The following is a 22,522-nucleotide window of genomic DNA, read 5'->3' as shown; positions in this document are numbered from 1 at the left end:
AGCAACACATCTGTAATTACGTAGTGTTAAATAAAAACCTATATTTCAACTGTAGGACTAGGCATGCATGAAAAAGTCCACTCATATCTAAAGCATTGTTCCAGCTCATAACAAATAATGCTGACCTTTTAGAAGTTCAATTATTTTATGCTTTTGCAACAGCTGTCTTGTAATCAACAAGTTGAGCACTGTTTGCAGTGCCCCTGCTAGCAATACTAACATTATTACTCACTATCCCAGTTAGCACTACTCAGCTTATAACAACACTTTCTGAATGTTGAACAGTGCTAACTAGTAAAGCTGAGTAGTGCTGATTATATTGCTAGCTAGCCAGCATCAACTGTTATGGAGAGTTGATGTTGGCCAGCATGAACTGTTATTCTGCCTACAAACGTCAGTTACTTTGAATTAAACATATTGCCAAATCTATATCTAGAAATGTAAATGTAAAATAAATGCTGTTAACTGCTGTTTTTGTGGAGCGTAGTACACCTGAGCTGAATTTACTCAGCCTGAAACAGAAAAAAGCGTCCCTTGTTAAAGCTCTAGTGAACAATTTGTACATGACCGACAGAGCAGGCAGTCTGACCCATTTTAACATAGTAGACATTAGATACTACTCTATTAATTAGATCTTCATTCCAAGTACAAGTAATATTGGGGGTGACTTTCACTGGTGCCTTTGTGTGTTCGCACACATGCATATTCATTGGCATTTTATACTCCAGCAACACCTAAGAAACAATTAATTCTGAGTGGGTATTCTAGGCCAGAACAATAACAATGCCCAACACCACATAATATAATCATTTACCATGGTCTTTTGTAGCCTTTTGAGGAGCACAACCAACAGTCCTCCTCAAAGATACTGATATCTACAGCAAAGCACCAATCACAATAATAAAAGAGGTGACCGTACCTGGAGCTCCACATACTGTGTTAATAGCAGTTGACTGTGAGGAAAGAAGCTCGTCCAAGAGACGCTGGGCTGTGGGCAAGATCTGGTGGCACACAACAAAGTCTTAGATGCACATTCATGTTTCAGATGCACATGTTCAGCTTGTTATTAAGCTGTATACAGTGTTTAAAAGGTGGAAAGGCAGATCTCTGAGGTATTTAACTTTACAATAGAGTGCTTTAAAAAAAAAAAAAAAAGTAAAACTGGCCTTTTCAAATAGCTCAAAAATATCTATACTTTAATGTAGTTAGTTGCGAGCTTCTTATTGTCAGCAATAATATGTTCAATCTGTATTATAAGAATGATATTCATCATCTATCTTCATATTCATATTATATTCATCGTTCTCTCTAAACCGCAAGGCTGAAAATGCTTCTCAAATGAAGACGAAGCTCTAAAATATCACGCTTATCTGAAACTGCAGAAATGACAACTACATGAAAAGATCACAGATGCTTTTGCACCTCTTGGTTACATATGACTGAGCAAGTTCAGATATATAAAGTACTCAAGACCAGCTAGGTTATTAAACCATTAAAAAGAGACTAAAAATCCACCCACTTGCTGTGGTAGCTCGCTAATGAGGTACTGTGCAAACTTCTGAAGTTGGTCCCTCTGTAGCCTGGACAGGGACTCTGAAACGGGGGCGCGCAGACACACAGCAGATGCCTATAAGAACACACACAGACAAACTGCCATTTAATCACAAGATTAATATGTGAATCACAATAATAGGTGAAGCGAGAATGTAAAACGTACATCTATTAATATTTTAGTTCAGAACTTTAGTCTGGCTAATAATTCTCCACAATTGACATAGGTTGATGAATTTTAGATATAGAACATTTGACTTTAATACAGATTTTTATCAGGAACATCAATGCTATTATTAAAGTTTTGCAATGTTTGACCTGCCTAGGGTTTCAACACTGCAAGCCATATTTCACTTCAGTTTCAAAAATTAGATTTTCCATTAAACCTTCATAAATGATTAAAAATAATACATTTCAGCACATGGCAGTCGATATGAAATTATTATTATTATTATTATTATATTAATAAAAAGTGAAGAAACCTGGTGGTATCCATGTGATTAACGTTAGAATTACAGCATTCAGTACAAGCACAGCAGAACAGTACAGATCTGAACATTACAGCACTAAGCAAGGATTCTTAGGCAAAGCTCTGTAATCCAAATGTAGCATTTCTGAGTAAACTAGCAAAGACCAAGTTTGACAGTGTATTAAGAAAAATCTACCCACTCCTACGCAATGGAGTAAAAGGCCCCCAGGAAGTTATTATATGCCAAAATATAGTACTAACTATCTGAATGAGAAGACAATCTGTATTTAAAAATACAAAAAAAAACAAAAAACAAAAAAAACAAAGTGACCACAGTGGACATGGGCAACACATGTTACTGAATCTAAGACATCTTGAATGACAACCAAATTTTCTAGCTATCATCCATGTGCCTATTTCATATTCACAGTTACAGATAAGTAATACTCAATAAGGAAAAGACAGGCATGCATTCACTATATTTGTATGCTTAATGACTGGCAAGTAAATACTGTAAATTATACACAACATTTTAGTGTAATGCTTACTTTACTGCCTGTCTTTATCTACAAAAACATTCACAAATTTGTAGATGTGTCTTATTTGCATGTCACCAATTTTTCCATTGAGCATACAGCTAAATCTTACATTAATTTTACCTTAATTATTATTTTTATTATTAATTATTAATTTTATATTGCTGTGCTTTAAGACTTCCTAATTACAGCACACTGCAGGATACCGCATATGATCTGTGGCTTACTGATATATGGTGCAATTTTAAAGGGCAGAAAGTCACTTGACTGCCCTCCCCCACATTCACTCTTCACCACAAACTGAAAACTTGGTTATTTGCAAACACGCTATGCGTAATGAGACCCAGACAGACGCACTTTGAGCTGAGAGGAGCTAATTCTCTTTGGCTCACAGTGAGGAAATAAAGAACGTTCTGCAGAGGCTGTGCCATAAGCCACTGATGTAGAATATATCTGAGATGTCTCAGCGCATTTGTGTGTCTGTGCTCAAGTTGTGAAACTTGAGTTCAAACAGGAATTTGCAAGTAGAGAAAGGTAAAAGTGCGGGTCCAGAAAAACTGAGCAGTGCTGGAAACATTTAGGAAAGTTCTACAAAGCTTAATCAACTGGGTTTGGTTAACAATATTTTCAATGGGTACTTATAAGGTAAGGATAGGTCTTTTAATAGAATCAAGCTATACAATCAGTTTGGCTGACCCTTCTTCAAAGTCATAAATCAAAATCTTTAGGTACAAAACAACTTAAAAGGTTGGAAAAATGTGCATATGCAGTGTGAGAAGGCAATTTTATGTATAATCATAACCTACACAGACTAGACTGTGGGCAATGCACATGTAAGCAGAAAGCATGACAACTCATGCTAAAGTCAAACCACAAGGTGTGAAAACCACTACAAGCCCACGCTACTGCTTTAATACCATAGTAAAAAATTACATTTATTCCCTACTGAAGTGTACATGCTATTAGTGAATTTATTGCAATTCTATCTTTGCATCCTGTGCGGTAAATGTTTATAAATAAGGCTCTTCAAAAATAATCAAAAACAACAAGTCACAGTATATAGTGTTATGTAGAGACCTGTGCAGGTCATGGCAATGAAAGACTCATACCTCCAGATCTGTGGGTTATTGCTGGTTTCACAGTTCACCCACCAGATTGCTAAAGGTCAACGCTGGGGTCTTAAATTTTGAAGACGAGATAGGAGCCTGTGTGGCTCTAAAAGTCACACTGTAGCTGTGAACAATTCAATAAAACTATGTGCCTCCATGAGAAAGATGTGGAGCGCCAAGACAGGAGTCAAAACAGCTACTGATTCTTCCAAAGATTACCTACAGTTATAACATATTAAAGCTGACACGTAACGTTGAGAGCCTTAAGCTGAATATACCAAGTGAATCTGAAAAGATGAAGGTTTTCAAGAATGGGTCTAAAAAACTCCTGTGGAACACATTATGTTCTCAGCTAGAGGAAAGCATCAGATAATTCAATCTGATAAATTAAAAGTGAGTAATTCTCTCCGTGTTTCTATACAGACAAGCGTCTAAACTATGCTATGCATTCACTGTTAACAAACAAAGTGTGCAAGTGTGAGGAAGTTTATTTCCAAATAAGCTCATTACAATTTCCCCATGCTGAAGCATGAAGAAGACAGGGAGCCCACCCACAAACACGCAAATACTAAAAGCCACCCACGACCTGGGCTGCTGGGTCTATCTGGCCAAGCAGGGCCCTCCAACAGGGGGATATCAGGACAGAGCAGATCCCTGCCTCCACCCTCTGTGCTCCACTGGGAGCCTTCAGACTTAATCAAAAGCCTCTCAGCACTCTCACACCCACTTTAACCGCACACTGATAGAGATACACGCAAGTCAAAGACTAGTAGTGCACTATGACGCTTTCTTTCATCATCATCATGGTATTGTGGAATTTTCACAATACACGATGGGCATTCTGATGAACTGTATATGCCTTTACTGGGGCTGGCCTGCAAGTCAAGGAATAGGCACAGTCCACCCAGAAGCATGTACCCTGTGTGAAAGAACAGACTACAAAATAAGAAAGAAAAAAAAAAGTTGGATATATAATTGCTTACAATTTTTATATTGATTACAGGACCAGGACAGTTTTAAAATAATTTGCCTGAAGACAAGAAGATATGATTTATTGATAATATCTAAATTGCTCATATCATTAGCTGTGCTTCCCTCTCCAGCTATTGAGCAAAACTACTAATAACCTCACAAATACCTAACATGATACAGTAACAAAGGCTAGCAAAAGTAGTTTAGATTACAATACTATATTATAATATGCTATACAAATCACTCATGGATGTTTAAATACATATGATATGAAATTGTATATACAACATCACTGCAAAATCTGTAGTGACAGGTGCAGAAAACCAACGTATGATGATAACAAAACTGAGCTTAGATGAGTATATGAAGTTGATCTGCAAATCTATGGAGGAACAGCACTCACATTGTGAATCCTGAAGAGGCAAAGCGCCACAACATGGGCGCACCATTTAGCCCCGGCTCCACACGTGCAGCTGCAGGAAGTAATCCGGCAGCGGTCAAACATGACCGCCACGTTGTAGGCACCCTTTGATTGGCCAGCTTGGGGTGAGACAACAGTGGCACTGAGGTGGAAACCTGTGTAATATAAGAATATAAACAAGAGAACAGTGAGTCTACACATCTCACATACATAACACAGTCACTGCACTTTAGAGCTTGTCTATGCTGTTTCCAGCATGTGTATATCATGTAGAGGTGGGAAATATGACAAGAACAACAATTTTTAGAACAACAATTTCTGCTTATTTACTTTTCCATTGAAAATTACATTAGATTACATTCCATCATCAGTACTTTAAAGAACTCTGACCAACTGTGTATTTGATTGAAAAGAGAACATAGTCAGTTGTGAAACTGTGAAAACATTTTCAATCATATTTTTTGTAATATTGCTTAACCCTGTACCTTGCATGTTCTGTCACTGAGAAAACATTATTATTAGTCATATCCTGGAACAACCACGATGCTGAACTGAACTAAAGGGCATTTTTCTTGTATTTTAGTCTTTCCTTGAGATCCTCTTATGATGTTTTTGTGTTTTTACACACCAAAACAAGTTGGTAATCATTTTTATGTGACCATTTTCCAACCTCACTTCATCCCTTATGCCGTTTCTGTTACTGCTCCTTGAAAACCGATATCGGTGTTCTGACTGGCCGCCCTGTATTGTGCCTCATTCAAGAAGCAGTGCCCGCTGAAACACTCTTTATAACTTCAGTGTGAATGAGAAGGGCTAAAATGCTAGAGGTTGAATAGGTGCATAAATGTAAATCTGCTTGTTTCGGTGACATCTTGACACAGAAAATTCAAAACAGGCTGGACAGGGGAGTAAATAGTATGTTTTCCATGATATGGAATCTTTAACTTTAACTGACACATTCTGTAACAGCACCTTAGAAAATGCAGTCTAAATTAATAATATTAATAATAATACTAATAATAATAATAAGAAGAAGAAGAAGAACACCACCTCTACAATCTCTGTCCAAAGAAGCATTCTGAAACCTTTGTGACATGATGGTGTCTAATTTTTTTGATTCTGTGGCATGTTCAAAACTAATAGCAGTCATTACACTGCAGGAAATGAAAAATGTTATTTTTATATGCAGAGTGACAGAGTGCATATATGAGAGGGAGAGAGGGAGAGAGAGAGAGAGAGAGAGAGAGAGAGAGAGAGAGAGAGAGAGAGAGACAGAGACAGAGACAGAGACAGAGAGAGAGAGAGAGAGAGACAAAGACAGAGACAGAGACAGAGAGAGAGACAGAGAGAGACAGAGACAGAGAGAGAGACAGAGAGAGACAGACAGACAGAGAGAGAGAGAGAGAGAGAGAGAGAGAGAGAGAGAGAGAGAGAGAGAGAGAGAGAGAGAGAGAGAGAGAGAGAGAGAGAGAGAGAGAGAGAGAGAGAGAGAGAGAGAGAGACACAGAGACAGAGACAGAGAGAGAGAGAATGAGTACGAGCATGCAAGGAAGTAAGAGAGTGGGGGTTGGCCAAAAGCTTTTACCACTGGAGCACAGCCAGCCTTCCTCTGGCGAGCTCAGACAGAGGGGGGCAGTGGGTGGTTTCAGCTCAAAGTTCCTGATTCAACAGGGCCAACTCGACTCCATTCCCCCTCACTCTCCCTCCCTATAACTCTACCTGTTTGCCAAAGCCCCTTCTTTTCCTGACCCACTTCCTCTTTTCCGCAGCCACCAGCAGGGCAAGAGCGCTCCAAAACGTCACATCCAATTCTGGTAAAAACTACTTAACCTCATTTTCCACTAATGTGGCCTTTTCCCCCTAAGACAGTGAAAAGGAGAGGGTATGGACTACAGCTACTACAACCCTCATATTGTAGCATGAGCTCTGAGGATTGTTTCTTATGGATGTTATACAGCAGATGTGAATTGAAAAGTCCAGCTATGTTGCTCTGGTTCACCGTGTTCCCCTCTGGCATAATTAGAACTATAGCCAGATATACTGTGCTGCTGAGATCTAGAGAGCGCAGTTTATTCATCTTCCAGCTGCTCCCAGGAGAGACTGCAGCAACATTTGGTTAATGAGCTAATAAGAGAGATTTTAATAGCACCCAAGAGATTCTGAATCAGTCAGTGCATCGACCAGTGTATTAAAACATCACTTTTTCACAGTCCAGTTTCTTTTTTTCTCAGTACATAAACAGTAGTGAGTGTAAAATTTGAGCTCCTTTAGATTTATTTGGATTTCTCTATTAAATGCCTCCTAAAATGTGAACTAATCATCTGAGCCATAAAAATAAAAGCTTGCATTATTAATCAAACACAAGAAATTTTAAATTAGTGTTATTTATCAGCCACAAAACATTTCACTCTTTTGCACAAACAAAGTCACTGATGGAAAAAGCATCAAGCCTCTAGAATAAATTACATAATTAGAGTAAGGTGTCACAAAAAATTGAGATGTGGAATTAACCTTCCTTACCAGACAAATCACATAAGTAAATAAATAACTAAACAAACAAAATCACAATACAATTTTAGTGATCTGCTCATCTAGTCCATTTATATATCACTGCTGTCAGAACAAAATCTCAAATTATTATTATTTTTTTTTTCATTTTTCAGTATTTGGAATAATTTGAAAGTGCCTGTTGCAATTTACACTGTCTGTAAATTTCATGGCCCAGAATTACTTGGAAAAAACATCTGATTCAACTGTAAAAGCAGCACTGCTGTGCCTGATCCACTCGTACCAACACAACACACCCCAACACACCACCATCACCACGTCAGTGTTACTGCAGTGCTGAGAATGATCCACCAGCCAAATAGTACCTGCTCTGTGAGGGTCCATGGGGGTCCTAACCACTGAAGAACAGGGTAAAAGGGGGTAACAAAGTATCAGAGAAACAGATGGACTACAGTCTGTAACTGTAGCTATAGTTACAGTCTGTAACAAAGTGCAGCTATACAGTAAGTGGAGCTGATAAAATGGACAACAAGCATAGAAACAAGGAGGTGGTCATAATGTTATACCTGATCAGTGCATATATATGTGTGTGTGTGTGTGTAATGGGAGTGTAATACTGTAGGACTGCTTCTGTAAAAGATGCCCATAATCAACTGCAGGTAGGGATGTAAATGAGTAACCAATTAACCGATAAATAAACTGTTCAACACATGTTATAAGGTAAAAAAGTCAATTACGTAGGCTGTATTTAGTATTGTTTAATTTAGCTGTTTATTTCATATACACGAATAAACCTGGCTGCTTTGTTTAGCAATCCTTTCAAGGAGCAGGATTTAATATCTTGGTGTATTAACACACATTTCAGTTCAAGTGTGCATCTATGCATTTAAGAGTGTGTCCATCAAATATTTTACAGTGGCTTCGAACATAGCTTAGTGAACCAGATTTCATAACTGGAACAAACTGTTTTATAAACGATACCATGACGTGTTGCGTCCTTGATTTTAGGCTCGTCAGCATGGCTGTAACTAGCTATGAGGACAGCTTAAGAAGGATTTTTTCTTTTCACTTTTCTCCATTCATGAGATTAAGCTTAGAAACGGAGCCGTTATGATAAGGCAGTAGTCTAACACAAGGGCACAGCCACAGTGACACAGATCCCCCCCAAATGGGGACACAACATTTATTATTACTTTTTTTGTGATATAAAATTGATTTGTTTACTGTGAGTTCTGTCACTGTAGTGTGACCAATCAAATCTGCCAAGCTCTGTTATTTTCCCCAACCCTCCAATAACTGCTTAGCAACCGTTGCTAGCCACGATTACTTCAGCAATCAGCATCTGTGATGTTCGTGACTAGCGTTGGGAATCTGAGGTCCTTGGAGGTTTCTTAAGGGTTTTATGAGATTCAGTGTGGAAAAAAAAAAAGCGACGCAACTACCCAATGAGCAGTGAGAGGTTCTCAGCTGACCTCAGAACAGCTGTGGCTCAGCCATAGACCTGACTGCTCGCTCTGTTCATTTCTGTACGTGCTGCTACATTGCCCTGAGCACCAGAGTCATTTTGATTTCTTAAGATATCCAGGTATGCAGCACACATGCTAAGTTAACATGTAACATTACTATGCTAAAAATGTAGATAACTAAGAGTTTATGAGCACAATTCACACATTAAGATTGTAAAATGCAAACCTTATATTTTATTTTTTGTTTGGACTGCTCGTAGTGTTGCTGGCTAAATCACCATGCTTTAGTCTAGCTCCAGTAACTGCACAGTTTACGCTCCATAGTCGCTATATTAGTAATTAGACGAGAATCTAAAGCTGTACTGTGGTAACTACTCATAACATATTACAACCCATGTCAGAAAGTTCACTGTTAACTAGCATAGTGATGGTATAAGATCCTGTAGCTAATATTATTAAGAAATCTGCAGGTACATTAAACTGTATTTTGTCTTATTAACTGTATGAGTAGCTGGTTTTCCCGTTAGCTGGGGTTTGGTATGGACAGCCTTCTGTAACATATGTTTCATATGTGCTTTTTCAGTAATCAATAAAGACAGAGATGCAAAAGAGACAAGCAAAGACAGAGAGACAGAGAGAGGGAAACTATCACTTATATTAGTGCATGTTTCAACACGTATTTTCAGCTAAAACAAACAAAGACAGAAATAGTTAAAAGATTAAATAAACAGACAAACAGAGTAACTGGGGTCAAAAAGTTTATGAAAGACGGTTATGGATGGGTACAAAATGGAGCAATAATTTGGCAAAAACCAAACCCAAAAATAAAAAAAAAAACCCTAAAGGAGAGGCTTACGGTTGCTGTATTACTCATTCTGTTGTTAGTTTATTCACCATGAGATGTGGGCCACATATCTGCAAAATAGACCACACTAAAATTTAGAACCTAGTTACGGCCCTACAGTCTACAAGTTTATAAACATCGACTAAAGACTAAACAATGAGCCAAAATCAGGATCCCTAACTGAGGAATAGATGAAGTTGTAGCAGGAATTCTAACAGCATAATCTCAGAAGATCTTTGATCTAAAAGTCAGAGGTTGGTTCATGCAATGTGACAAATGATGCGAAAGAGACAAGTAAATCTATAACAGTGTGAATAACACTGAGGTTGTTCTGTTTGTACTGGCTCACTGACTTAAAGTCCATTAAAATGCTGATCTAAAGCAGGCCTTTCAAGCATTTCACAAAAACCTACACAAACTTTAATAAAGAAGAACAGGGCCTACTACCTTATCATGGCACAGAGGTTCTCAGCAGCTAATGAAAGCATTATTTACATTAATACCAATAAAGCAGGTTTTAGTACTGCTTCCTTAATCCCACTGATGTATCATGAATTCAATTCACCATATCTTAGTAACAAAACCTTGCAAATTTGACTATGAAGTGGGTTGCTATGTGAACCTAAATTAATGACCTGTAGGTTACTTGCCACCAACACTACACTTATCACTCGTGAACATGTCCACTACTGAGGAGACTGTTCAGTTCCATCATCCCTCAAAATAGTTCAGTAACACTGAGATAAATTGATATAATGAGCCAGTTATTTATCAGTGAATCCAGGGTTTGTAAAGAAGCTGTTTAGATGTCATTATTTTAAAACAGTTGATAAACTGTTGATAAGTTTATCAAAGTTGATAAGCATCAATGGTGTTTCTTGTAAAGAAAGAAAGGTGTTTCTCTAACAGATTTCTCCTAAAAATATAAAAGATAGCTGTATTCTGAATGCTGCTGTTACAAAATGCAACTTGTACTGAATACAGTAAAAGAATATATATATTTACAAAGTTGTAAATATATATATATATAAATATATATAAATATATATATATATACTTGTACTGAATACAGTAAAAGAATATATATATTTACAAAGTAATCTTAAACTGAAACTTTGCTTGTGTGTAAAAAGTGATTTCAGAGCCACTCGGTTCTCCCTGATGGAAACTGTTTACCTTCAGTGTTTTGTGCTTATGATCATTTTAATAGACGTCAGCGTCACTAATTAATGACGTTCTATTAAAAGACTGGTTTACCAAGAGAGACGCTGGAGGATTTTCACCTAACTTTAACTCAAGTACATGATTTTTGTACTTCGTCCACCTCTGCTATTTACACTGCTTTGCGACTCTCTAGGCTTGGTGTGTAAGCATATGGGTGGGAAAGTAAAGAAGAATAAAGAAGAGACAAGGGGAAAGAAAGAAAAGGCAGGGTCAGTTTTGGGCCAGCACTGCTCCTTACCAATGTCAGCTGCATGAAGATGAGCCTGTGCTGCTCTGCAGCCCACCACCTCCAACAATAACACTCATTCACGAAGGCAACGTTCAAACCCACCACACTCACATTTAGCCCTGCCAGAGACACTGGGAGTGAAACAACTCCAGTGTTTAGAAGAGCACAGATTTTCAGCAGTGACATAAGGAGACCAGAGAAGCTCTCCAGCCATGTGCTGAGCACTGAGCGGAACAGGCCAAGTAAATGATGGGTTTGGCACGACCACCACATAATGTAGTGCCAAAGGCCAGTGCTTCAGGAAGGTGAAACGAAGTGTGGGGATGGGACCAGGTTAGCACCAATAACCAGCATGATCAATGTAACAGAGTGCTTAAGGCTTTTTTTTGCTCTTTCTGAGCTAGGGAGGTTAGCTGTAAATCTTGTTTACTATGTGATACTGATACTTAAATGAGCATACTGGTGTGGAATGCTTTCAAGGACGCAGAGAGAAAAGCCTTAGAGCTAAATATCTCATCTGAAAAGGGCCAGTTCCTTCGATGTTCAAGTTGGTAATGATAAAAAGTCTACGTGTTGCACAGCAGGGCAAGTATGAGGTTTCTCACCTATCTGCAGGGGATCTTTCACAGCTCTCACCCGATAGAGCTGCTCACCACGCTGGAACTCATCAGGACTCCCATTGGCCAAGCAAGAGTACAACCTACAGAGAGAATGAAGAAGAAAAAAAAAAAGAAAGTGAGGAGGTGGGAAAGCAGAAGAAGACAAACACCAACATACAAATGCTTCTACTTTATTAACACAAACCTGGTCCACCCAAGAAGATTAAAATTGGGGAATTCCACCCATTTTCACAATTTTCCCATATTTACATTGTTAAGAATTACACAAAACTTATTTAATACAGTTTAAATGTGCTAGTGGAACTCTGATTCAAATACGTTCACAGACGTGGCGATAGGAACCAGAGATCCAAAGTATTTAAAGCCTGTAAAATATTTTTAAAATTACATTCATGGTAGAGAGATACATGCATGATGTTTAACAACTAAAAGCTATTTTGAAAAACAAAACAGCTGCTTTTGCACTGTACATCACAACCATGTATGTATTGTATGTATGAAACTCTTTAAGGTCCTATTTAGTGCAGCAAAGACTAGAAGTCAGACCCAAAGTCTTGCATTAGTATTCGTTTGAACAAGAGAACCTCTGAATATAACCTGCCAATGAGTAGTGTTCAAACTCACCTGATGTCCTCCTCATTTTCAGGAAAGCTCCAGTAAGCAATGCGGAGCTGAAGCTGCTCAGGGACTGGAGGATAGACTTTCTCCACCACCTCAAATGGGATATGGAATGCCACTTGCTTGGCCGACAGCTCCACCAGCGGGATGACCTGTCCATCTGAGGCAAGAGTAGAAATTTGAGGAGTGCTTCTCACCTGCCATTTCAATTGAAGGTACAGATGAACAGGTTTTTCATACAACAATAATGAGGGACTAAGAATAGCTTAAGGAATTCTTTCTTCTTAGACAGCACAGTAGAAAAGCATTCAATGGACACCACTATGGACATTTTGTTTATACCAAGTAAACATTTTTTAAAACCACAAGCACTACTCACCACTCTCTGAAGAGTACTGGCTCACATTAGCAACTCACAAGACTGACAGTGTGAAATAAACAATCAAATAACCTCATTTGGGGGCAGGAACCACACTGGCATGGTGACAAAAATAAAACTACTGCTCTCATTTAAACTACGTTTTTCCAAGCCACAATATGCATCACAGCTGACCATTTTCAGCATCACACAAGCTGTCTAAACAATGCAGTCACAAATGATGGCTGTAGATCAGACAAACTTTTTGAGATGAAGGGTGGAGAGTAGGATAATAATTGAATTACATTACATTCAGTCCTTAGAAGAGAGGTTTAAGACCTCAGGCAACCTATTCTGTCCCAAAGCCAGACTGAACATACAGAGGTTTGAAAAGAGAGTTGGGGCAGGACAGCTGCCAGTAAGTCCCAGCACGGAACATCCGGAAGGGTTACGGCTTCCTGAAGGGGTCCTGTACTCAAATGTCCCCTGACTTAAAACACTGAGTTCAAACCTCACTAAATCCAACGGCGACTGTAAAGAAGTATAACAAATGAATACAAAAGATCTACAGCTACAAGTAGGCTCACAAGTGCTTTTGAAGCCCAAAAACAAGGTTAGCTTAAATCAATTGGTTGCAGAGTGACAAATTACATGTTTAAAAGGGAAACAGAAAGAGAGTCAAGTTTAAAAATGTAAAAATAAAATGACTTCCTTGTTAACTGAAAAATCACTTTACTGAAAAGAAGACAGTTCTAGCTGTTTATGCTTCAATACCTAAATTGTGGCTTTAGGCACGAGTTTTGATAAGCTGAGGTCTGTAAAAAACTCAATGTATTATGTATGTAACAAATGTATTAATTAGGGCTGTCAAACTATTAATCGAATTGTCTTTCATAGTTAACCGCAATTAATCCCATGTAGATTTTTAAATCAAATTGTCCATAAACAAAAGGTTTTCTATTAAAAGGACTTTGTAATAACTCTGCACTTTAAATAGAACATTATTTGAATAATGTAAATGTAGGAATTAATACATTAAATTAAATTTAAAAAATCATGTGACTTCCATAAAATGAAAGTAGTTTCTAGTGCCCAGCGAGAGCAACAGTGCCTGCATTTTCCAGCCAGTGACTGCTTATATCACATATGCTGTTGTTAGTTTGCTGCTTGTTGAATGCAAAACTGTTCTCCAAGCACTTTGGGCTCCCAAGTGGCAAAACCATCTAACAGTTCCCTGGTGATGCTACTGCCATCCTTAAGAGAACAGCTCAAACTGAGCGAGAGACATATGAACACTGATCGGAAAGCAGTAAGACTGAATGATGTGTAAAGGGATGAAGTGTTACCCCCTACTAACTTAGTGTAGTAAAGTACTTAAATTTATCACTTTGAATAACGCTCACTAACATCAGGGTGTCACTTATGACAGGAAACAAGCTTGAGGCAAAGGCACAGTAATCCACTGCCCTGTGTGACTTTAGACCCGAGAGCATGTAGGATGAGACAATGCCTCATCAATACTTGACTCAATTTCACACATAAAACACAGCCATGTCATAGCTAGACTTCTATTAGATAATTTGGGCAGGAGTAATGTTCATCTGCATTAAATTTCTCCAACTCCTCAGTCTTGGAGAACATTCAGCATTAAAAGAGTCATGCACAACTTTATGTTCCAACATGCTGTCCCTTTATGCTTAGGAAGTACAAACTAGCAACTCAATTATCTGGCATTAAAAAAAAAACCCACACACACTAAAAACCCTCTTTTTGATTTCTTTCTGGACAGCCAACAATTTTTTGCCCTGCCAGAAGGACTTAACTGCAGATACCATAAACTTGGAGTGCAAGAGGTGCTCAGAGCCAATAAGCTGATCACAGTGAAGCACACTAGCACATTGAAAACCATGTCAAACAGAAAGAAGGTGCTGTGAAAAAGGCACTAGCATCATAGCCAAGACACACAGGATTAACTAGCAAAAAAAACCCAACATTCCCAGAAACAAGGGCTGAACAATACAGCCTATGGCCAAAACAATACACCTGTTCGTTAACAACATCGCTAGATATTGACACCTTAACTGAAGCCCAGCACAAACACTGAAAAACAGACTCTTCGCTCTGTAAAAGGTTGCCTGCGAGTTTAAACACACGAGTTCAAGAAACCAAAAGGGAAAATATCCCATACTGTGTTACTTTATATATATCTATATCTCCTGCTGCTACTGTAATGTCTCAAAATGCATGGGTGAACCCATGTCCATATGACATGAGACATTCTGACACTGTATAGGCATATATCTACAGAAGTTCTAGCAACTAACAGATACAAAAAAAAGACGCCATATGAATGAAGATAAGAAGACTGAGGGGAAAAAAGTGTACATTTTCCAGGCTATGTCAACATTGCAAGAGCCAACAGTGTAAGACTACTAATGAGAAAGTAGAAATGGTCCCCAAATTTAATGGAAAGAAATTCTTTTTTTGTGCACAAAATAAGGGAGCTGCAACCTGGCAGACTAGCATGGATCCTGGATACAGTGGCTGATTAATATGCAGGCCTTAGATGTATCGTTTTCCTGCAACTCTAGCCGCTGCCCCTAAATCCTCCAGTCCTAAGGAGAAGGCCTGTTCCATAGCCTTAAGGCCAAGAAGACAGCCTTCCTGCCACACTAGCTAACTCTGGTGACCATATGTAGGGACCAGAACAAAGAGGAACCGTGCCATTGGCTTCAGTCTGTAGTTTAGAATGTGTTGGTTGTTTTTACACACACCACCATTTGGCCATCTACTCTGATCATCACCTATTGAGATCTCTGCAGTCATCAAAGGCTCTTTCACCTGCTCATGCCCTCCAGCAGACAGCGGGCAAAAGTTCAAACAGGTGTTGCCGGCAGCCAAACACTCAGTACTGCAAAGCCATATATCAGGTAAGGGTGTAACAGTACAGCAATATATATGATTTGTATCCATGCACTTTGTCAAAAAGTGCATTGCATTTCTGTTAAAAAGGATTGTTCAACATACTGTCTGAATCTATACAAAACACATGGGGATTTCTAGCATATGTGGAGATTTAGAACGAGGACTACAACAACAAACTAATTACACTGATAATATCAATAATAAAAATGTTAGTGCTGAATCTTGCTATCGTTTATTTGGCATGACAACACTTACACTTCCCATTTTAAGGTGAAATGAAAATGAAACAAAATGAAAAATATAGTGGAGACTGCAGTGTAGGGTCAAAAATATGGAAACCCTTCACTTTAAACATAATCTAAAAAAGACAGACCTCTGAGCACTGTATGAAATCACAACACACACGTGTGAGCAACGTTTTCTCTGCCAGCAGAAGGTCAGCATGGTGAGTAACTAAGAAATTAAAACTGCAGACAAAAGACAAAAACAGTGTGTTGGTCCGCATTTCAGCTAACTCTCATAATTCATTAAATCAAAAATTAAACAACATTGACTGAGAGGATGAGTTAAGCTGCTCATCTCAACTAGAGGCTGGAGGTTAGGGAACCAGCCCTGTGACCGGAAGGCTGCTGGTTCGATCCCCTCGGGTGAAAGTCTGTGACTGAAGTGCCCTTAAGCAAGGCACCTAATCCCCTATTATTCCCCGGCCGCCGTGGATAGGGCTGCCCACTGCTCCGGGCAAGTGTGCTCACTGCTCCCTAGTGTGTGTGCTCACTAGTGTGCATATATGTGGGTGTTTCACTGCACAGATGGGTTAAATGCAGAGGTCTAATTTCACAGTGTGCAAACACGGAGACAAATGGCTCTGAATTAAAACTAGCTAAATTACGATTACGGTTTTGTTTTGATGATTCATTTGACGCTGGCCTCATGTGCATGTGGTCAATGCTGTTTTGCTCTGTTGAGCTACAGGCATGTCTGACACAGCTGATAAGGAGTCTGTTTCTGTGTGGTCAATAATATCAAGTAAAATCAGATGTTACTGACCTCACAGGGGAAAAATTGATTTAGTGTTGCTTTATCATTAGAGGGAAATGATTTGTTCTTTTACTGTTTGCACAACTTTCACACTCATTAAAACGGCATCTTAAAGAGCAATGCAGATCCGTCACTATGTCTTTCATAATACAATGATAAACTAATCATGTCACCATTTCTTTTCCCAATTAACTGAACTAATAACTGACTGATTAGTGATTTATGGAAATAATTTCATAATTCACTAATACGTTGCAGCACCATTTTAAACAGATCCTTTGGAACTACTGTATCACAACATTAGTATTTTATCATAACATGGGCCCCAACTCCTGTGTCTGTCAAAGGATGTTTAATGGGAGAATGTTTCACACTTAAAGTGAAATTTAAAATAAAAAGACAATGTGACACACCAGAAGTGGTGCAGTAGAAGACAATGAAACAGATACTGTGTATAGGTGTGAGTGAATGAGTGTTCACTCGGATCCACCAAGCCATGTAGCATAATCACATCTAGTCACAGGCTGACTAAGCCAGGGTGACCCATTGAGTAGGCTGGCAGACAGCTGTGTCTGTCTCTTATTACACAGGTCTGATGCCCTACTACTCACTAACATACTGTCTGTAACTCAACAGACGAAGAATAAAGATGGACAGCATCCCAAGATTCCAAATAAAGTATACTGAGTGATAATGTCCCCTCAATTCCTTCACCAAGAAAAGAAAAGGAGCTTTGGTCACGTGAAATACCTTCAGGCCTACTTCTAGAGCATATGCAAGTAAAAACGAGGGGATTTTGGTGTCTGGCGAGCAAGCTGTACAAGATCAGCAGCATTATGCAGAATCATTAAATGGGGGGTTTATTGCTTAACCACAATACCCTGCTCTGAGGCATTGACCTGCCCAAGACAAAGCTCTTTTTACAGCCTTCCCTCTGCTCTACTACACCCAACCCCCAACACTCCTTCAATCCAAACACCACAAGGCCTGTGCCTAGAAAAAGCCCCTTACTGACTTACCCAATAAACACTACCCTCACACCTTTACTCACAAAACTCCAACAATGCAGAACTTCGCTTTTACAATCTTAACGTTGCCCTGTTTAATACCTCTAGTGAAGTACTTTTCAACACCGGGGTCTTGAGTAGTCAGAGTCTCTCTAACACCAGGAACTTTCAGTAACAATACAATTAAACCAGAGTCTTGCTGACCGATGACCGACTCATTCTTAACAACTATTTTCAATCAAAAAAGTGCATAAAACATTTGCCTTCACAAATGTGGTAAACATCAGTGTGGAAACATGCAAAACCTGTTGAATTAATTAGAAAAGATGAATTCATAGTGTACACAGCAACACCAGCCCACACAAATGAGCCAAATATCATTTTCTGAATGACTTGTTAAATTCAGCAAAAAAAAACATACACCTGTATACTTGAAAATAACCTTGTAAAGTATTCCAAAGACAACAAGTTCAGACAGAGTTAGTCTGTTAGTAAATGTGAAGTTTTTTAAGGAAACTATATCCCAGAACACACTGTCTGCACTGCAGCCCCCCCCTCCCCAGGAACTCCTGCGTGGCCAAGATTCGAGGAATTTTGATTATTCTTAACTTCTAGTCCTCTTTTCATACAGGCTACATGAAAAGATAAGGAGTTTTATTCTAAAGGCAAATTACAGGCACACTTCTACATGCGTTTTGATTCCCGGAATGACTTTCACACTCCGGCGGTTAACAACTTCCAAAGACTTGACTGTTTTGGGACAGTGTCGTCCAGCAACTCATAACATATGCTTTGTTCTAAGGTCAGAGGTAAGGGCAGGGGCACAAGGGAGTGAGAGGGCTCACATTACAATGACAACGAGCACACAAACTGTTTCGTAACACAGGGGAGAAGCTTTGTAGTTACCTTTAATCTTAACAGTGGGTGAATTCGGGCCAGCGGACTGCTTTCTCCATCCTCTCCAATTCTGACAGAGGCTCTCTGCCTCTGATATGAATGAGCAAAGGGAATCCTCTTCAAAACGGTCAGAGTCTTCAAAGGAGAACCTCTCTCCGTCTTCCCACTCGGCGAACATTAGTTCCATTACATTCGCTGGTTGCAATTAAAAAAAAGCTGAGGACTTCAACAACGGGGAATTAGTTGCTGCTTTGGGAGGACAGCTCGCAGCTGACAGAGGGAGTCCAGGCAGCCTGCATGAGCGAAGCACACTTCCACTGGGCAAGTTGCAGCTGGGGGAGGGGGAGGGGGAGGTGAAGAGAACCAAAACACAGCAAGGAAACTCTCCCAAGTCTCTCAAGCAAAGCAAGTCTTTCTTTCTTTCTTTTTTTTTTTTTTTTTGCCTTTTCTTTTCAGTCAAATGTGGGCTATTAATGGTGACAACGTGAACCGAGTGTCAAAGCACATCCATTCACTCCACACCACAACAGTCACATCTGATCCTTAGGCTGCATTAAAGTAAGGTTAATCCATGTTTTTGGAATGTATTCCCACTGCTTAAGATCTTATAAGTACTCCAAACCCTGACCCATACACACAGCTTGAAAGACAGGACGAACATCTAGCTGTAATGTGCACAACTAGTGAAAGCTCTGTCCTGAGCAGACAATAGGGCTACACTTGGACTCAATGAGAGCAAAGTAGAATAACACTTTTCATCTTTGCAGATAAATGCAAGAACATTTCTGCTATTATAATCATGATTAGGAACTAATTTGTGTAAGTTGATCCCAGGGCTCGTTCACTAACGTTACAAACATGTTCAAGTTTCGTTGCGTTGGACCTTTTTGTCAGCAAATCTGCATGGCAGATAAAGAGTAACTCAGCTAAGCCTTTCCTTACGAGCTATCAGACTCCTACACTGAGGGCTGTCAAGTTTCCCACCCCCCACCCCCCTAAATGCTGCACTACAAGCTAGTCATACTGTCGATGCAGTTAGTGTTGTAGTGAAACGAAAGTACTTACTCAGAGATGAGGACCTGTTTGCAAACTCGCTCGAGAAAGTTAACTATTTTCTTCCTGCACTGCGACCCCCTTTCTCCTGTTTATCCACTCAGCTGAGCCGCTCTCTCTCTCTCTCTCTCTCTCTCTCTCGCCCGTGTCCCACAATAGCTCTTCCTTCGGCTAGCGAAACTAGCTGCGGCTAAATAAAGAGCTAAACATCGAGCGAACGGTGAGGAGGGGGAAGAAAAACAGGCCCTTCCTGTAACAACGACCTATGGTTACTGTAAACACGACCGGCTTAAATCAACTAATCCACTCCCCGATATTAGAATGCCTCGTATAGGAGGTTTCGAGACTGTTCAAACGAAAAACAAACGGACAAGAGACGACCAGTTAGGTTAGCTAGCGAACTAGCTAACTCCTAGCGGCTAGCTAGTTAGCTACTAGCAAATAGTTTTGGAGCTGCTGCTGGCTAGTTTGCTAATCCGAATCAGCCATAAAAGCGTTTCATGACACCCTTGAGAGCTGATATGACTTGTCAACACACGTTTTATGTTCTCCGATAAGTCCAGAAGGTATTTAAGGGAATTTTAACGCTGACAAAGCTTTGTTAGGAAGGAAACACTTGTTCCCCAAATCTAGGCTGAACACACAAGTAGCTTCTCAAAACAAACGCTCTCCTCTCCGCGGCTCTACTTTATTCAGTGAGGTCGTGATTGTCGCTGGATACTTAAGTTAACAAAGCTTCGAAGCTCAGCTGATCGACTTCATCAACCACGCAAGACAGGCTTGACATTTGTTCACCGGCAAATATGGCTAGGTTGGCTAGGTTAGCTATGTATTTTTGATTGTACTACTACAGATACCCTCTCCTATTTCTTTCTTCTACAACAGCGTGTCACTGTGTTTGCTCCCGCGATCTCCCACCGGTTTCTCAGTCCTGATTTCCAGGCGTACGTCCTGTTCCCGCTACGGTTACTTCTGATCGTTCTGAATCCCAAAATGCCTTAAAAAAGCCGACAATCTGAGCCGGGGTCCCCCAAATTCTTGCTCCTGTGCCCCCCCTCCTTTTCTCGCTCTCTCCGGTCTGGAAGATGGCTCTGCACTCGAAAGCTTCAGAGCGGTGGCTGCGCTACAATTTGCGCACTTCTGTCCTAACTAGGGCGCCTAAGCTACGTCGTTTCATTCTCAGCGGATGGAATATGACGCACTAGCTAGGCCGCCTAGGTAGAACGCAAGTGCGCAAATTGGAGCCTAGTCTACGTTCTTTGCCACCATCAGCTGATCTGTTGTTCCGCCACACACTCACTCAGTGACGTTTAAAGCCAGTTTGCTTTGATGGACAAAGAGAAAGGTACATCATGTATCATGTTAAGAAACATCATGTAACAACATATGATAGACTCAGTGCTTTAAAATACAACATTTTGGGGCGTCTTTTCTCTTCTTTCGGTTTCTTTTTCCTTTTTATTTACTGCTTTTTAATCTAATCACAGTTACTTTCTTTCATGTAATTTCTCAGCGGCACTTTTTGGAAGAAAATGTATAAACACTGTGAATAAAGACTCTGTACACAGATCAGTCTGGCACACCCTAGGATCAGTTTTCATTGTAGTTGGCTGTTATTTGCTTGTCTGTTGCCTTCAAGAGAGCTGAAGTTAGGCTCTGTTGGAAGTATGTTGGCAAATGAGGATAGTAACATGACCAAACACTGACAGTAAATAAAATTAGACTCATTGCAAAGTTCAACATAACAGACTGACGAAGGAGCAGTTCCACAGAACATGATTTATGTCTCGTGATTGAATAACATTTTAGTATAGTTGCTACTGACATGTCACTTAAATAAATAATACAAGTCAAAATCATTATTTGGCAACAAAAACAGTTTTGCACTGCAACAAAGACTGATAATGTAATACAGTACACAGCGCCTTCCGGCACAGTTCTGGTGTAATATTAATGAATGACTGTTCTCCACTTTACTGTCTTCATAGATCAGATCAATATTAAGCCTTAAATGGAGCCCATTCAAACAGGCTTTATCTCAAGACAGAGTATTGGTTACTCACGGTTAGTCCTGGGTTTGTTCTTTGGGTGTTCCATCAAGCCACACGGTAATATGTGAACTTAGCACCTTAAAACCAATTAAACCTGGCAAATATGTCAATCCATGTTGTAAACACATTGATTTTTCTCATGACATTACATTATTAAACAAACTTGTACAATTTACATTCAGTAGATTTTGTTTTGCCACAGCTTATATGTACATATGTAATATGTATACATTTATATCATCACTGTCCCAGAAACATGTATCTCCATTTTTGTCCATTTTTTATTTATCTTCATCATTTGAACATGGAACTGAATTGTCAAAATTTCATGATGAATTGATCAATAGAAATGCTCCAAAATCACTTGAAATAAAACCTCTTTATACTGTCTTGCACTAAATGTTATGAACATTGTTTATATTTTCCTGTAAAGTTACCATTTTGGAGATACATGTTTTTCTATGGACAGACATGTACATTTACATTTAACATTATCGTATCCCTAAATAGGGATAGGTTTGAATAATAATTATGGCGATGTCTAATAAAGTGTTCTTGCTGCCCTGGAATGTAGGTGAGTTTTAATGCTTAATGCAGACACCACCCTTCACACAGACACATGAAGC

At 39.4% G+C, this 22,522-nt stretch overlaps 1 protein-coding gene across 3 annotated transcripts in view; it reads right to left on the bottom strand.

Annotated features, from left to right (window-relative positions):
* Positions 1-20,947, bottom strand: part of zswim8 (zinc finger, SWIM-type containing 8) — a 49,489-nt gene extending 28,542 nt beyond the window's left edge. For 2 of the 3 annotated variants that reach the window (XM_017715815.2, XM_017715817.2), the window contains exons 1-6: positions 18,802-20,947; positions 12,574-12,727; positions 11,935-12,029; positions 5,041-5,213; positions 1,520-1,627; positions 920-1,001 (exon numbers count right to left, since the gene is read on the bottom strand). In XM_017715815.2, coding sequence (XP_017571304.1) covers positions 920-1,001; positions 1,520-1,627; positions 5,041-5,213; positions 11,935-12,029; positions 12,574-12,727; positions 18,802-18,979 — 790 coding nt within the window. In that variant the 5' untranslated portion in view covers positions 18,980-20,947. The remainder of the gene's footprint in view (positions 1-919; positions 1,002-1,519; positions 1,628-5,040; positions 5,214-11,934; positions 12,030-12,573; positions 12,728-18,801) is intronic. The other variant, XM_017715816.2, reaches the window with a different exon arrangement.
* Positions 20,948-22,522: the final 1,575 nt, after the last annotated feature.

This window comes from Pygocentrus nattereri, chromosome 5, assembly GCF_015220715.1.
Source record: "Pygocentrus nattereri isolate fPygNat1 chromosome 5, fPygNat1.pri, whole genome shotgun sequence".
Classification (NCBI taxonomy): domain Eukaryota; kingdom Metazoa; phylum Chordata; class Actinopteri; order Characiformes; family Serrasalmidae; genus Pygocentrus; species Pygocentrus nattereri.
The sequence above is the reverse complement of the archived record's forward strand: the minus strand, read 5'-3'. Positions and strand labels throughout refer to the sequence as shown.